The sequence below is a fragment of the Heptranchias perlo genome, chromosome 1, assembly GCF_035084215.1.
Source record: "Heptranchias perlo isolate sHepPer1 chromosome 1, sHepPer1.hap1, whole genome shotgun sequence".
NCBI classification, from domain to species: Eukaryota; Metazoa; Chordata; class Chondrichthyes; order Hexanchiformes; family Hexanchidae; genus Heptranchias; species Heptranchias perlo.
In genome coordinates this window covers 150,181,190-150,197,488 of record NC_090325.1, presented here as the reverse complement: position 1 = coordinate 150,197,488, position 16,299 = coordinate 150,181,190, and the positions used below count along the sequence as shown (strand labels likewise).

At 46.2% G+C, this 16,299-nt stretch overlaps 1 protein-coding gene across 1 annotated transcript in view; it reads right to left on the bottom strand.

The window, feature by feature from the left end:
• Positions 1-16,299, bottom strand: part of fstl5 (follistatin-like 5) — a 724,566-nt gene that overhangs the window by 150,889 nt on the left and 557,378 nt on the right. Inside the window, exon 8 of the mRNA XM_067992568.1 lies at positions 9,074-9,194. Within this exon, the coding sequence (XP_067848669.1) occupies positions 9,074-9,194 (121 nt within the window). The remainder of the gene's footprint in view (positions 1-9,073; positions 9,195-16,299) is intronic.

Sequence of the window (16,299 nt, the reverse complement as noted above, 5' to 3'; positions counted from 1 at the left end):
GTACATGGGACATGGTGAGGGATAGGATACGGGAAGCACAGTTTTGGTGAGATGAAGTTTACAGAGAGTGGAGGATGGGAGGCCAGCCAGGAGAGCATTGGAATCGTGACATTTGGAGGTGACTAAAGCATTGATGAGGGTTTCAGCACCAGATAGGCAGAGGTAAGGATGGAGGGAGGGTGATATTGGGAGTCAGAGGTCTATGTGACAGAGAGAATATGGGGTTAGAAGCTCATTTCAGGGTTGGACAGGAAGCCAGTCTGAATCGGTGAACAATTGAAATAGGGTAGGGGGATATGGGTGGTGAGGGATACAAAGAAGTGGTCAAGAGATGGCCTGGTGATCAGGAACCACAGGAGTAGAAAGGCCTCAGGAGCTGGTGATGTTGAGGAGGTGCCATTCAATCTTAATTTTCACTACCATGATACATAACCACTGCTCTCAACTGTGTTGCTATTTTTTTTGCCTAAGCACAAAGTAACTCTCAGTCAGACACATTTGGGTAAATTTTAACAGCGAGCCGGGAAGGGAGCCGGGGGGGGGGGAAAGATTTCCAAGTGCGAAACCCAGAAGGTAAGTGGGTGGGTCACAATCGCCAATCAATTGCATTTCTGGGTTTCGCGCCTGGCAGTCAGCCTGATTGACAGGCCGGCTAGCTGTCAGGCAGGAAGGCCTGCTGCAGCAGGCCACAGCCGGGGGTCGGAGGGAGGGAAGGAGGGGTCATGGGCCGGGGAGAAGATTGGGGGGGGGGCCAAGGAACAGATCGGGGGGGGGGTCAAGGAACAGATCAGGGGGGGCCAAGGAACAGATTGGGGGGTAGAGGAACAGATGGGGGGGTAGAGGAACTGATCAGGGAGGGGCAGAGGAACAGATCGGGGGGGGGCAGAGGAACAGATCGGGGGGTAGAGGAACAGATCGGGGGTGGTAGAGGAACTGATCGGGGGTAGATGAACAGATCGGGGGGTAGATGAACAGATCGGGGGGTAGAGGAACAGATCGGGGGGTAGATGAACAGATCGGGGGGTAGATGAACAGATCGGGGGGCAGAGGAACAGATCGGGGGGCAGAGGAACAGATCAGGGGGGTGCAGAGGAACTGATCGGGGGGTAGAGGAACTGATCAGGGAGGGGCAGAGGAATAGATCGGGGGGGGGGGGGGCAGAGGAACAGATCGGGGGGTAGAGGAACAGATCGGGGAGGGGCAGAGGAACAGATCGGGGGGTAGAGGAACAGATCGGGGAGGGGCAGAGGAACAGATCGGGGGGTAGAGGAACAGATCGGGGAGGGGCAGAGGAACAGATCGGGGGGTAGAGGAACAGATCGGGGAGGGGCAGAGGAACAGATCGGGGGGTAGAGGAACAGATCGGGGGGGGGGATAGAGGAACAGATCGGGGGGTAGAGGAACAGATCGGGGGGGGGGCAGAGGAACAGATCGGGGGGCAGAGGAACAGATCGGGGGGTAGAGGAACAGATCGGGGGGGGGATAGAGGAACAGATCGGGGAGTAGAGGAACAGATCGGGGGGTAGAGGAACAGATCGGGGGGGGGATAGAGGAACAGATCGGGGGGCAGAGGAACAGATCGGGGGGGGGGATAGAGGAACAGATCGGGGGGTAGAGGAACAGATGGGGGGACAGAGGAACAGATCGGGGAGTAGAGGAACAGATCGGGGGGGCAGAGGAACAGATCGGGGGGTAGAGGAACAGATCGGGGGGCAGAGGAACAGATCGGGGGGGTAGAGGAACAGATCGGGGGGGTAGAGGAACAGATCGGGGGGTAGAGGAACAGATCGGGGAGTAGAGGAACAGATCGGGGGGTAGAGGAACAGATGGGGGGGGTAGAGGAACAGATCGGGGAGTAGAGGAACAGATCGGGGAGTAGAGGAACAGATCGGGGGGTAGAGGAACAGATGGGGGGGGTAGAGGAACAGATGGGGGGGTAGAGGAACAGATCGGGGGGTAGAGGAACAGATCGGGGGGTAGAGGAACAGATTGGGGGGTAGAGGAACAGATCGAGGGGGGGTAGAGGAACAGATCGGGGAGTAGAGGAACAGATGGGGGGGTAGAGGAACAGATCGGGGGGTAGAGGAACAGATCGGGGGGTAGAGGAACAGATCGGGGGGTAGAGGAACAGATCGAGGGGGGGTAGAGGAACAGATCGGGGGGTAGAGGAACAGATCGGGGGGCAGAGGAACAGATCGGGGGGGGCAGAGGAACAGATCGGGGGGTAGAGGAACAGATCGGGGGGTAGAGGAACAGATCGGGGGGGGGGATAGAGGAACAGATCGGGGGGTAGAGGAACAGATCGGGGGGGTAGAGGAACAGATCGGGGGGGCAGAGGAACAGATCCGGGAGTAGAGGAACAGATGGGGGGATAGAGGAACAGATCGGGGGGTAGAGGAACAGATCGGGGGGCAGAGGAACAGATCGGGGGGTAGAGGAACAGATCGGGGGGGGGGATAGAGGAACAGATCGGGGGGTAGAGGAACAGATCGGGGGGGTAGAGGAACAGATCGGGGGGGCAGAGGAACAGATCCGGGAGTAGAGGAACAGATGGGGGGATAGAGGAACAGATCGGGGGGTAGAGGAACAGATCGGGGGGCAGAGGAACAGATCGGGGGGTAGAGGAACAGATCGGGGGGCAGAGGAACAGATCGGGGGGTAGAGGAACAGATCGGGGGGGTAGAGGAACAGATCGGGGGGCAGAGGAACAGATCCGGGAGTAGAGGAACAGATGGGGGGATAGAGGAACAGATGGGGGGTAGAGGAACAGATCGGGGGGCAGAGGAACAGATCGGGGGGGGCAGAGGAACAGATCGGGGGGTAGAGGAACAGATCGGGGGGTAGAGGAACAGATCGGGGGGGGGGATAGAGGAACAGATCGGGGGGTAGAGGAACAGATCGGGGGGGTAGAGGAACAGATCGGGGGGGCAGAGGAACAGATCCGGGAGTAGAGGAACAGATGGGGGGATAGAGGAACAGATCGGGGGGTAGAGGAACAGATCGGGGGGTAGAGGAATAGATCGGGGGGCAGAGGAACAGATCGGGGGGCAGAGGAACAGATCGGGCGGTAGAGGAACAGATCGGGCGGTAGAGGAACAGATCGGGGGGTTGAGGAACAGATCGGGGGGGCAGAGGAACAGATGGGGGGTAGAGGAACAGATGGGGGGTAGAGGGGGGTAGAGGAACAGATCGGGGGGTTGAGGAACAGATCGGGGGGTAGAGGAACAGATCGGGGGGTTGAGGAACAGATCGGGGGGGCAGAGGAACAGATCGTGGGGGCAGAGGAACAGATCGGGGGGTTGAGGAACAGATCGGGGGGTAGAGGAACAGATCGGGGGGTTGAGGAACAGATCGGGGGGGTAGAGGAACAGATCGGGGGGTAGAGGAATAGATCGGGGGGCAGAGGAACAGATCGGGGGTAGAGGAACAGATCGGGGGGTAGAGGAACAGATCGGGGGGTAGAGGAACAGATCGGGGGATAGAGGAACAGATCGGGGGGTTGAGGAACAGATCGGGGGGGCAGAGGAACAGATGGGGGGTAGAGGAACAGATCGGGGGGTAGAGGAACAGATCGGGGGGTTGAGGAACAGATCGGGGGGGCAGAGGAACAGATGGGGGGTAGAGGAACAGATCGGGGGGTTGAGGAACAGATCGGGGGGCAGAGGAACAGAGAGGGGGTGGTACTGGACCTAATTCTAGGGAATGTGGCCGGCCAAGTGGAAGAAGTGCTAGTAGGTGAGCACTTTGGTGAGAGTGACCATAATTTGGTGAGATTTAAGGTGGTCATGGAAAAGGACAGGGAGGGGCCGGAAATAAAGGTTCTAAATTGGGGGAAGGCCGATTTTAATAGGATAAGGCAGGATCTGGCCAAAATGGACTGGGATCAGCTGCTTGTAGGAAAATCCGCATCGGAGCAATGGGAGTCTTTCAGAAAGGAGATTGAGACCATACAATGGCAACATGTTCCCGTAAAGGTCAAGGGTGGTTCCAAGAACTCCAGGGAACCTTGGATGTCAGGGGATATACGAGAATGGATTAGGAAAAAAAGGAGGGCTTTTGGCAGATACAAAAGGCTAAAGACGGAGGAAGCCCTGGAGGAGTACAAAAAGTGCAGGGGGATACTTAAAAAAGAAATTAGGAGATCAAGGAGGGGCCATGAAATAACACTGGCGAGCAAAATAAAGGAAAATCCTAAGATGTTTTATAAGTATATTAAGTGTAAGAGGATGACTAGGGAAAAAATAGGGCCCATTAGGGACAAAAATGGCAATCTGTGTGTGGAGCTGGCAGATGTAGGAGTGGTTCTAAATGAATTTTTTGCATCTGTTTTCACTATGGAGAAGGACGATGTAGACATAGAAATACGGCAGGGGGACTGTGATATACTCGAACATATTAACATCGAGCGGGAGGAGGTATTGGCGGTTTTAGCAGGCCTAAAAATGGATAAATCCCCAGGCCCGGACGAAATGTATCCCAGGCTACTGTGTGAGGCAAAGGAGGAGATTGCGGGGGCTCTGACACATATATTCAGAACCTCTCTGGCCACAGGGGATGTGCCTTGGCACTTTGGATACAAAACTGGCTTAGTGGCAGAAGGCAGAGGGTGATGGTCGAAGGTTGTTTTTGTGACTGGAAGCCTGTGGCCAGTGGGGTACCACAGGGATCGGTGCTGGGTCCCTTGCTGTTTGTGGTCTACATTAATGACTTGGATATGAATGTAAAAGGTATGATCAGTAAGTTCGCTGATGATACAAAAATTGGTAGGGTGGTAAATAGCGAGGAGGATAGCCTTAGTCTGCAGGACGATATAGATGGGTTGGTCAGATGGGCGGAACAGTGGCAAATGGAATTTAACCCGGAAAAGTGCGAGGTGATGCACCTTGGAGGGACTAACAAGGCAAGGGAATACACAATGAATGGGAGGACCCTAGGCAAGACAGAGGGTCAGAGGGATCTTGGTGTGCAAGTTCACAGATCCCTGAAGGCGGCGGAACAGGTAGATAAGGTGGTAAAGAAGGCATATGGGATACTTGCCTTTATTAGCCGAGGCATAGAATATAAGTGTAAACAATTTTACAACACCAAGTTATAGTCCAGCAATTTTATTTTAAATTCACAAGCTTTCGGAGGCTATATATAAGAGCAAGGAGGTTATGATGGAGCTGTATAAAACACTGGTTAGGCCACAGCTGGAGTACTGTGTGCAGTTCTGGTCGCCACACTACAGGAAGGATGTGATCGCTTTGGAGAGGGTGCAGAGGAGATTCACCAGGATGTTACCAGGGCTGGAGCGCTTCAGCTATGAAGAGAGACTGGGAAGATTGGGTTTGTTTTCCTTGGAGCAGAGGAGGCTGAGGGGGGACATGACTGAGGTGTACAAAATTATGAGGGGCACAGATAGGATGGATACTCAGGAGCTTTTTCCCTTCGTTGAGGTTTCTATAACAAGGGGACATAGATTCAAGGTAAAAGGCGGGAGGTTTAGAGGGGATTTGAGAAAGAACTTTTTCACCCAGAGGGTGGTTGGAGTCTGGAACTCACTGCCTGAAAGGGTTGTGGAGGCAGGAACCCTCACAACATTCAAGAAGCATTTGGATGAGCACTTGAAATGCCATAGCATACAAGGCTACGGACCAAATGCTGGAATATGGGATTAGAGTAGACAGGGCTGATGGCCGGCGCGGACACGATGGGCCAAAGGGCCTCTATCCGTGCTGTATAACTCTATGACTCTATGAATGGGAAGCGATGGGAAACCTGAACAGGTAAGGTTAAAGTTGTTTTATTATTCCAATACACAAAATATTAACTACCTCAAGAATCTCAATGAGGTACATTGCGCTTTTAAGTATCAGCCCACTGGATTTAAGTGGGGGCGGGACTTCTTGGTATCTGCTCTCCACACGTACACAAACCTGTCTGGGTTAAACCCAGAAGCAGGCGTGTTAGAGGTGGGATGCGGTCCCGCTCTGAAAACAAAGTGTTTTTATTCCCCACCCGCTCCCAACCCACCCACTCTTGGGTTTTAAAATTTACCCCATCATGTTAGAAGTATCAGCTTGCTGCTATTATTACAATGTGTGGCACCTCATTTCAGCAGTAATAATAATGTACAACAAGAAGTTGTTAACTGCTAAGTGGAGATGTGAAAAAATGCAAATATAACATGGGAACAGCAAAATTCAAAAAGTACTTTAGTGTGTGCCTAACCAAATGGGAGAAGAGCCCAATAATAATGGCAAACATTTATTCTTGAAATAAATTCAACTTTTATAGACATAACTAAAATTGTGGGAAAACTGATCCATGTACTTACTTGCTGCAGAAGCTGACTCATTTCCTCACAGAGTTTTTGTAAACATAGTAAAGACATTGCCAAGTAGGACAAACAGTGCTGGAATAAAATGTATACACTCTGCGCTGTGACACAAATTAATATGAAAATGGAAAGAACAAGTTTTATACTGGATTGCAAATCAGGGACAAATGCTTTTCCCTTTATGTTAGTTCCAGAAGATAATAGAACTGTGGCTACTGTGTGCCTGCACGTGCGGTTACAATTTGTCAATCTCATCCTCGGTCATCCATAAATAGTGAAAAATAACTGTGAACTTGTAGAAAAAAAAACTTTTAAACTAACCCAATTAAGTAAACTGTGAAAAACATTTTTCAAAATGTGCAAGATACATTTTCTATAGAAGTGCATGTTTTGAAAATCATATTCAAGTATATTTTTGGGACCTGCAATATTGGGCCATTGTTTCAGTCCGGACATTTAGTTTATGGTATTCAATCAATTTGAGGACATGTTGCTGTAGGTCATTACTTTACTTAAATTAATTGTTTATGTCAGAGATCCTGTGTAATAAAGCAGCTCCAAACAAGGGTTCATTATCTATAACTGAGACTGCGATTTAGTTTGGAGCTTTTAATGAAAGTATTTGTCTTCTTTATTTCCCATTAATATTATTCACACTACAATTGCCTTTCATTTTAATGATGAATACTCTCCTCATTAATCACATTAAAGTACATTTCTCTTGTCTGTTGGCTCAGTCTAATTACTCCAAAAAATAATTACACTGACCTCTGGTTACTGGCCACTTCCTGTGCCTTTGAAATGTTCATTCGTTGCTCAGAATTTGTGTTAATTATTTTGCCAAAGCTATTTAGAATTTTGTGATATTCATGGTGGAATATGATTTCCATTTTATATATATATATATATTTTTCAATATAATTATATTTTTAAAATGAAATACAACTGAACCATTTGGAATATAAATGAACAGATATTGTGATTAAATGAGACAAATCACAACAAGTGTCTGGGATTAGTGATTGTACAAAAGAAAAATGTACAGAATAACTAAATGCATATGTGACAGAAGTAAAAAAAGAACATATTTCAGTTCATCGTTATTAGAGGTTTCTCTGAGAGAACAGGAATCAGAATTGTCTGCAAAATGGGAACTTTCATATTCTTTTTAATATAACCAGATTTCGATGTCAATGCAGTCTTCAAATAAAAGGTTTCGTTCAAAGATTCGATTAATTAAATTATTCAAATACAAAGCTAGTGAAAGGATCATGTTATGATCAGTAGAGGATGGTAACAAAGCACTACATGAGGCTACATTCAGCTGTGACATATATATGGTTGCATCAATAAAAAGGCAGTAACCAATATTTGAGAGTAGATTTTTAATACAGTAAATAGAATTTAATCTCTTTAATTGAATGGGTTATTTTTGCCTATAACAATATAGAAATGTACGATTCTAGACCAATCACATCCCAGAACTTCAACCTATCAGATCCAAGAGATCACCATCATTTCAACCATTCAGATCCCAGAACCACATGGGTGATCTTTGACTTCCTTCCAAAATGGGCACAAAGTCAGTGGAGCGGCCGTGCCACCCTCCTAAAGCCAACGGGGGGAGGCCTGAACCAGTAAGCTGTGGGTGCCGTTTGCCAGTTGTGGGAGAGCGGGAAATCGGTCGGCTCCCATGCTGAGCTGGCTGGCAGGTCAGGTCCGGGGTGGGGTGAGGGCAATCCTGGGGCCTCGCATGTGTCAGAGTTTTTTGTGGGCTCCATGAAAATAATAATTGAAAATTTTTGGAGCGGCCTCCAGTGATCTCTTTAAGGACAGCTGGTTACACTACTCAACGACAGGTGCAAATGGCAAAAAAGCCAAAGGGGAGATGAGGAGAACTTTTTTTACGCAGCGAGTTGTTATGATCTGGAATGCACTACCTGAAAATCGAAGCAGATTCAGTAATAACTTTCAAAAGGGAATTGGATATATACATGAAAAGGAGAAATTTGCAGGGCTATGGGGAAAGAGTGGGGGAGTGGGATTAATTGGATAGCTCTTTCAAAGAGCCGTCACAGACATGATGGGCCGAATGTCCTCCTTCTGTGCTGTATGACTCTATGATTCTATAAATGGGTGGTCCTACGCCGGGGTCCTACAACCGGCGTAGGACCACGATTTGCACATTTAAGCAACCTTCCACCGGAAACAGGTGGGCGGGCTCCTCACTCATTTATAAGTTTGCCTGAAAATTGCATCAGGCAAAACTATAAATGAGGCATGAAGGGGTGGCTGAGGTGCCCCCTCGTCGATTTTCAACTGCATACTGTCTGTTTTTCTGGTGAGAATTAGGCATCCAGCAGTTGAAAATTGCCTCCCCCACACACATTTCTGACTGGTTCAGTCATAAAAGTGACCAATCACATTCTACCAAAAAAAATTTCCATAGCATACGGCAACCATGATCGTTCTTAATACCACCACAATTAAAACCTGTCCCCAACCTTGCTCCACTGCTCCAGACTGCCAGCTGCAGCTCTAGGCCCCAACATCTCTTGACTAAACCTTTGTATGGAGCAAAATGAAAAGGGGGAAGACAAGCAGAAAAATGGAGAAAAGGAGACAGAAAGAAAAGAGAGTACAAAACAAACAAAGAGACAGGAAGAAAGAAGCACATTTCAAAGAAAATTATGAGTAATACCATGGGATGTGAAATAGTTGTTAGCAATTATAATGATAGATTATATTTACCATTCACTTGCAGGATATGAGTCTGGTAGAGCTTTTCATAGCCATCTGCATGACAGCTATAGTTTCCCATGTGAGTTGTCATTACCTTGGTTATATACAGTGAGCCATCATCTCCAAAATCCTGTGGGTAAAATCAGAGTTTTCATGGAAATTATTTAATTAAAATGAACATCACATTTTTACCCTTTACAATAGTACATATATTTGTAAAACCAAATAAAACCCTGCAAAATACTAATATAATTTGATGTGACGTTACTTGAAAAATACCACATGAGATTTTATTATTAAGCATGCAAATCACAGTTAAACAACATATCGTGGGCAATTATTTTCATTATAACAATAAAATGGTAACGACACAATCCAAAGAGTTTTGAGAAAGGCTCAACAATGCTATACTTTTACTGCTTTCATAAATGCTGCTATGAGACCAGTAATCATTTCCATTTCAATTTTAAAGGACAAGTAGGAGCAGTAAATATTTAATGGTCAGTATGGTAAAAATATATCACTGGAACAGACATGCAGAAGAGAACAAAAGAGCTGTGAATGCCTGACAGTATTTGATGCAAATCATTCACAGGCATGGAAAAAAATATTTTATTTTATTGTTATTTGATTTTCTTTTTAAAACAGTTTCTAGGTCCAAGGCCGTCAGCAGAAGAAATATATAAATCTATTGTTCAGATCAATAGAAATCGTGAAGAAAAAGTAACTACCCCGCCATTCACTAACAAGGATTTAATTTCATAACAAAATCACTTTTAAAGAATATTTTTTTTTCTCCATTTTCTTTTCCTTTCAGTACATATCTGAAGTATGCCAATAAGGATTGTAGACTTTTATGTAATATTTGGAACATAGAAACATAGGAACATGAGTAGGCCATTCAGCCCCTTGAGCCTGTCCCGCCATCCTATTAAATCATGGTTGATCTATACTTCAACTTCATTTAGCCACCTTTGCTCCATATCCCTTGATACCCTTACCTAATACCCAGCATCCCTGCCTTTTGGGGGGGGAAAAATCAACATATCCACTACCGTTTGTGTGAAAAAGTGCTTCCTAATTTTACTCCTAAATGGCCTAGCTCTAATTTTAAGATTATGTCAGCTTGTTCTGGAAATAGTTTCTCTGTATCTACCCTATCAAATCCCCTAATTATGTTAAGTACCTCGATTAGATTCCCTCTCAACCTTTTAAACTCAAGGGAATACAAGTCATGTTTATGCATCCTGTCCTCATAATTTAACCCTTTAAGCCCTGGTATAATTCTGGCGTATCTGCGCTGTACTTCTTCCAAGGCCAGTATACCGTTCCTGAGGCTCGATGCCCAAAACTGAACGCAGTACTCCAAATGGGGTCTGACCAAGACTCTGTACAACTGAAGCATCATTTCCTCACTTTTGAATTACAATCCCCTTGAGATAAAGGCCAACATTCCATTAATCTTTTTGATTAATTTTTGTACTTGTGCACTAGATTTAAGTGATTTGTGCAGATCTCCTGAATCCCTCTGCTCAACCACATTTCCTAGAAACTCACCATTAAAAAAAAAATCTCATTTTTACTAATAATCTCTTGTGTAGAACCTTACCAAATGCCTTCTGGAAGTCCAGATAGACAACATCCACAGACACTCCCCTAGCTAACATGTTCCTCAAAAAATTCAACTAGGTTAGTCAGGCATAACCTACCCTTCACAAATCTTTGATCAACTGATACCTGTCCAGACTCAACTTTTCCAATGCTCTGCTGGCCGGCCTCCCATATTTCACCATCCGTAAACTTCAGCTCATCCAAAACTCTGCTGCCTGTACCCTGACTCACACTTAGTTCTGCTCACCCATCACCCCTGTGCTCACAGACCTACATTGGCTCCTGGTCCAACAATGACTCATACTTAAAATTCTCATTCTTGTGTTCAAATCCCTCCATGGCCTTGCCCCTCCCTATCTCTGTAACTTCCTTCTGCCCTACAACCCTCCAAGAACTCTGCATTCCTCCAATTCTGGCTTCTTATGCATCCCCAATTTCCTTCGCCCCTACATTGGCGGCCGTGCCTTCAGCTATCTAGGCCCAATGCTCTGGAATTCCCTCCCATAGCCTCTCTGCCTCTCTACCTTTCTCTCCTACCTTTTTGACCAAGCTTTTGGTCACCTGTCCTAATATCTCCTTATGTGGCTCGATGTCAAATTTTTTCTGATAGCACTCCTGTGAAGTGCCTTGGGACGTTTTACTATGTTAAACGTGCTATATAAATACAAGTTGTTGTTGTTGTTGTCCAATGTTCAGCCACTGTCTCTAATGATAGATCCCAGTAATTTCCCCACAATTTATGTTAAACTGACATGTGTGAAGTATGCTGGTTTCTCCCTCCCTTCTTAAATAATGGAGTAACATTTGCAATTTTCCAAGCCAAAGGCAGAATTCTTGAATCTAGAGAGCTTTGGAAAATTATGATTAGTGCACCTGCAATTTCCTCACCTATTTCTTTTAATACCCTGGAGTGGAAACCATCAGGTTCCTGGGGAACTCTTTGTTTGCCTGTTTTTAGCCTCACTTTTACCTGAGTTCATATCTACTAATTGTTTTCACAAGGAGGTTAATGGATGTAATGGACTATTAACCGAAGTTAGAAAATTTCAACTTCTGGGTCTGGATTTTCCTCTTCCCACCAGAAATGTGTCAGAGCTAGATGTCCTCTCGCAGGCTTAACCCAACCAAGACCCCAACCCAATTTCCTGCATCACGTCAATTACATTTGCAAAGTGAGCTTTCAGCAGGATCCCTTCTCTGCAGAGGAGGAAAACAGTTGCAGAGCTGCAGCATAGGAAATGGGTCGGGCCAACATTAAAGGGGACTGAAGCTCCTTAAATAACCTTGAATGAAATATAGAAAAGGCTTTTAACGAGCTCAGTATCTGTGGCAGAGCCATTTGCAGGGTTAGGGAGACAGAGGGGAGGATAATCTCTTAGCCATTTGGCCTCCCACTATCCCAGTTCACTCCCATCGCCTCCTGGTTTTCCACTCCCACCGTCTTCTCATCTTCCGGTGCATCGGTGGTTCAGGGGCAGGAAGGAAAGGAAATTAGCTGAAAGTTCCAAGGTTCCCCCCTCCCATTTTCCTTGGTGCACCACTGTTGGAATTTCCAAGAATGGTTGGATTCCCAGAGGATTATCCAGGCGTAGACCTCCATCTGTCGTTTGAGCTGCTGCAGCAAGTGCCCCGCTGCAGCACCACAACATTATACTCCGGCAGTGACGGGCTGCCTCTGAAAAGTAGAAATAAGACTGTCCTGCATTTGTATTCGGCCCCGATCCAGGAAAAGTGATTGGGGTCACAGTGGGGTTTGGCCGTCAAGTGGAAGTCCCCCCCCCCCGACCCCCCGACTCACAAATGGTGAGAGGACAAAAATCCAAGCCTTAATATCTCTCTTTATTTTCTTATACACATACTGACTTGAAATGGGAACCTAACTTTCTCTTTCAGGTGCTGATCGAGCTGCTGTGGATACTCACTGCATTTTCAGTTTTACTTCATTTTTCCAGCTTTCACACTTTTTTTTAACCTCTACAACTTAAAATTATAAGCTCCTCAGGTATGGAAAAATCTCCAACTTGGTTAGGAGATATTTGATGTTCTAATTTTCGGGTCACCTAAATCAATCAGTTACAGACCATCAATGAGTTACAGGCCAATGAGTAGCTCTATTGGAAACAGCAGTAATCATATTGGTTTGCTTCATGCCAGTTGAGACCAGTCTCAGTTGACATTCAAACCAATCTGACCTTGATAGGGGATTTGGCCTGTTCAAGGCTAACATCCCATCTTGCACATAAATCGACCTCACAGAGGAACAACTGATCGAGAATTAGTATTGACAAGAGTCATGGAAGGGTTTGTAGCTCAGACTACCTGGTCGAGGTGACTGAAGGAGGAAAGTTATAGCAGGGGGCTGTGATGGAAAGTGTTATAGCAGGAGTAGTAGAAAACCTATATATGCAGCTCTTTTAAAATTTGAGACTATTAAAGACTTTGGAAATCTGTTCACTGGATACTTCTGATGGTTTGGAGTGGAAGCAGATGTAAGATTTTCAAGTTCCTCAGGCAGCTAACAGCAGCCACCAAGTGTCTCCATTGTTTTCATTCTGGAGAACGCATTGGTAATTTTTAACTTCGGGCGATAGTGTAAAGTGGCCAATATCGAATTGGTCGGCCATTATTACCCCTGCCCGATTCTCCCTTTACATTGACTTCAATGGAAAGGAAAATCGGCCGCGGTGTCTTCTGGGCAGCTACTTCGATATCGCCCACTTTACACTATCGCCCAGAGTTAAAATTACTCCCGTTGAATCATAATCTCATTGCCATTGAGGATAAAGTAGATTGAAACTCCCCTGTCATTGTCTCCCATGGGTAGTTTAGAAAGATACATGTGTTAACTGCCTTTTCCGCAGGTTTTCTGAGAATATTCCTAACCTAATAAAACTGGCACGAATATATGGCCATGAAATTCAGGTGCGCCCATTTTTGGATGTGCGGGGGCGGAGGGTACAATCGTTGTGTTTGACTGGTCAGGTCCGAGGCACCCCCGATATTGGGCATCGGACCTCATTTCCATGGAGCTGGCGTTCTGCCTAGAGCAGCCGGTGAATCGCCATTGAAGATTGGCTTGTTGCTGGCAATGCAGAAGCCCTCTGGCATGTGAGGAAGGGTGGGTGATTGGGCCTCGGGCCAGATGGGAGCGATCGGTGGCCGGTGGTCGCCGGGAGAGATCGAGCTTCAGGCCGGGGGGAACGATCGGTGGCCAGGGGAGAGTGGTAGCCGGCTCGAGGGGATCGGTCGCCGAGTCGGGGGGGATCGGAAGCCGGGAGTTCAGCACACAGTGAGTGAAGTGCTGGCGCGTTCGAAAATCGAAAAAGGGTCGTGCAAGACACGCAGACCCTAATTTAAATAAATTAAAACTGGCGTTTAAATGTTCCTGACATGTGTTCCTGTCGCCAGCACATTTACCTTATCCATTATGATGAGTGGGACACTTCCAGCCAAAAATGTGGCCATGCTTCCTGCCCACCATATTGCGAGCTTAGTACGCCAGTTCGTGCCCGAAAAGCAGGTGCTGCGAGCCCAAAACTCTAGACCACGATCTTGTTGGTGAAGTGGTCAGAACCCCTGCTCTTATATGATCTAAAAAGGCATGACTGCATATTTGATTAGTTGAGCTTTTGTGTGAAGACTCAGCTCTCTGTCACAGAGCAAAACTGAACTGCAGGAAGTTTTGTAGATGACCTTTGCATTGAAGGAAAGATTTTAATTTCTAGATTCTATTTGGCTCTGGAACACTATCCAAGTAAGCAGTCTACGTCTCTGTCATTTTAAGTGAGGCAATTGCTGGTCTGTTACAAGAGGTGTCAGCTTTTTAAACTGCTTCACTGCAGACTGTCAATTCTTTGTCACATTGAAGATATGTCTTGTTTTTTCAATGTTTACTGTCAAGCCAACCACTACTGTAATTTCAGTGAGCATCAAGAGCTATTCTGGAAGCTGTTTTCAAGAGAACTTATATAACCTGCAAAGTTTATGCCAGTGAAAATTTAACTGGGCATGTCAGGCATTACTGAATAGGAAGGAAAGCTGAAAATCAACTTTTAGTTTGGATTCACATATCACTTACTAAGTGAGCAGCAATACAGAAAAGGAACAAATACACATCTCCATAAAGGGTGCCTATTGTAACTTTCAACTCTGGTGAAGTGCCAATGTACGATGACAGAGCCACTTTAGTTAACTGCCTGCAGCAGTGTTTTCAGAGTTTTAGTAGTGCTTCATGATGGCAACACTATACTTGAACAATTGAGTCAAATGGTTTCTGTCAATAAATGTGACAATAAGTGGCTGCTTTTAGTCTCTTCTTCCATTGGTGATTCTGAAGTGAATGCTTATTTGTCTAAGGCACCTTCTACTAACACAGAAATCGCTCAGGTTTTTACAGACATGGCCAACAATGGGATAGATTTTTGATTTTACTGTGTGGGCGTTAAGCACTGTTGGGGCCGAGTCAGAAAGGAAAATCTGTCGGGGTGGATCGCAATCGAATTCTAATGGAAGGAAAATCCAGTGGGTTCAGTTACGGGCACATGATCCTTGCTGCTGGATTTCCCTTCCTGCGTTTCACCCAGGAGATGCTTATTACCCAGGCGGTGAAGTCGAAAATCCCATAGGCCTTATTCTGTTAACAGAGAATTCTATTAAAGATTCCCCTGCCCGACAATCGACATGTAACTGTTTTCTCCGAAATTTGTTGTCAGGAGAGAGTGCCCCATTTGCTCAGTTGACAAGCACTGCAAAGAGGGAAAGCGAATGGAGACCTTTTATGGGATTTGCAAGGCTTCCTTCTATGGGTGTTACTAGGTCTGTTCCTGCAATAGGTACAGGCCCAGCATCCAGATATTAATGAGGTGGGGGGGGGGGGGTTTATATAGGAACGTAGGAGTGTCCCAGAAAAACTGGCAGTGGGGCTTGTTCTGAAAGGGGCCCGTGGACAATCTAAACAGGAAATTGACAACAGGTGAGATGTTATTCTTGAACTTTTAACAGTATCTTCAGGCCTTGGAGCAGCGGCAGCCTGAAGGCCACGAGGCCTGGGGCCAATTCTGCCCTCGGGTTCTAGCGCAAGGCCCTGCCAGGGCATGGGGCTGCACTTGCAGTGCTGCCGGACCGTGCTAGTGACCGGGAGCAGGACATCCGGGCAATCTGTGATCTTCAAAGATGCAGTGCACCTCCTGGACACTGTACTTGTCTAGCATCCGATGCAGGAGGGAGGAAGAGGAGGAAGAAAATCAACCCTCTTTCATTCAGGAGTTCAAAAACTGCATTCTCTTTGTAATTGTATGAAATTGTAGATAATTTTCCTGCAATATGATGATACCAGTGCTGGTTAAGACATTACTTATGTACTTTGTCAACTAACAGTAAATTTATCAAGGCTTTTTTTTAGGTCTTTGGCTGCCTATCACATTTACCTGCACCCTCCAACCTAGAGTCAACTTCGAATTTGACCAAATTGAATTGAGGTTTTCAACCTGAGCCACCGATGTAAATTACTAACAGTAGGGTCCTGGCACCAATTCTGGGGCACACCGCTCAGTACTGCTCCCCTCCACTCTGCCATCACTTCCTTAAGTACCCCATGCTTCCGTTCTTTTCACCAACCTTTTTCT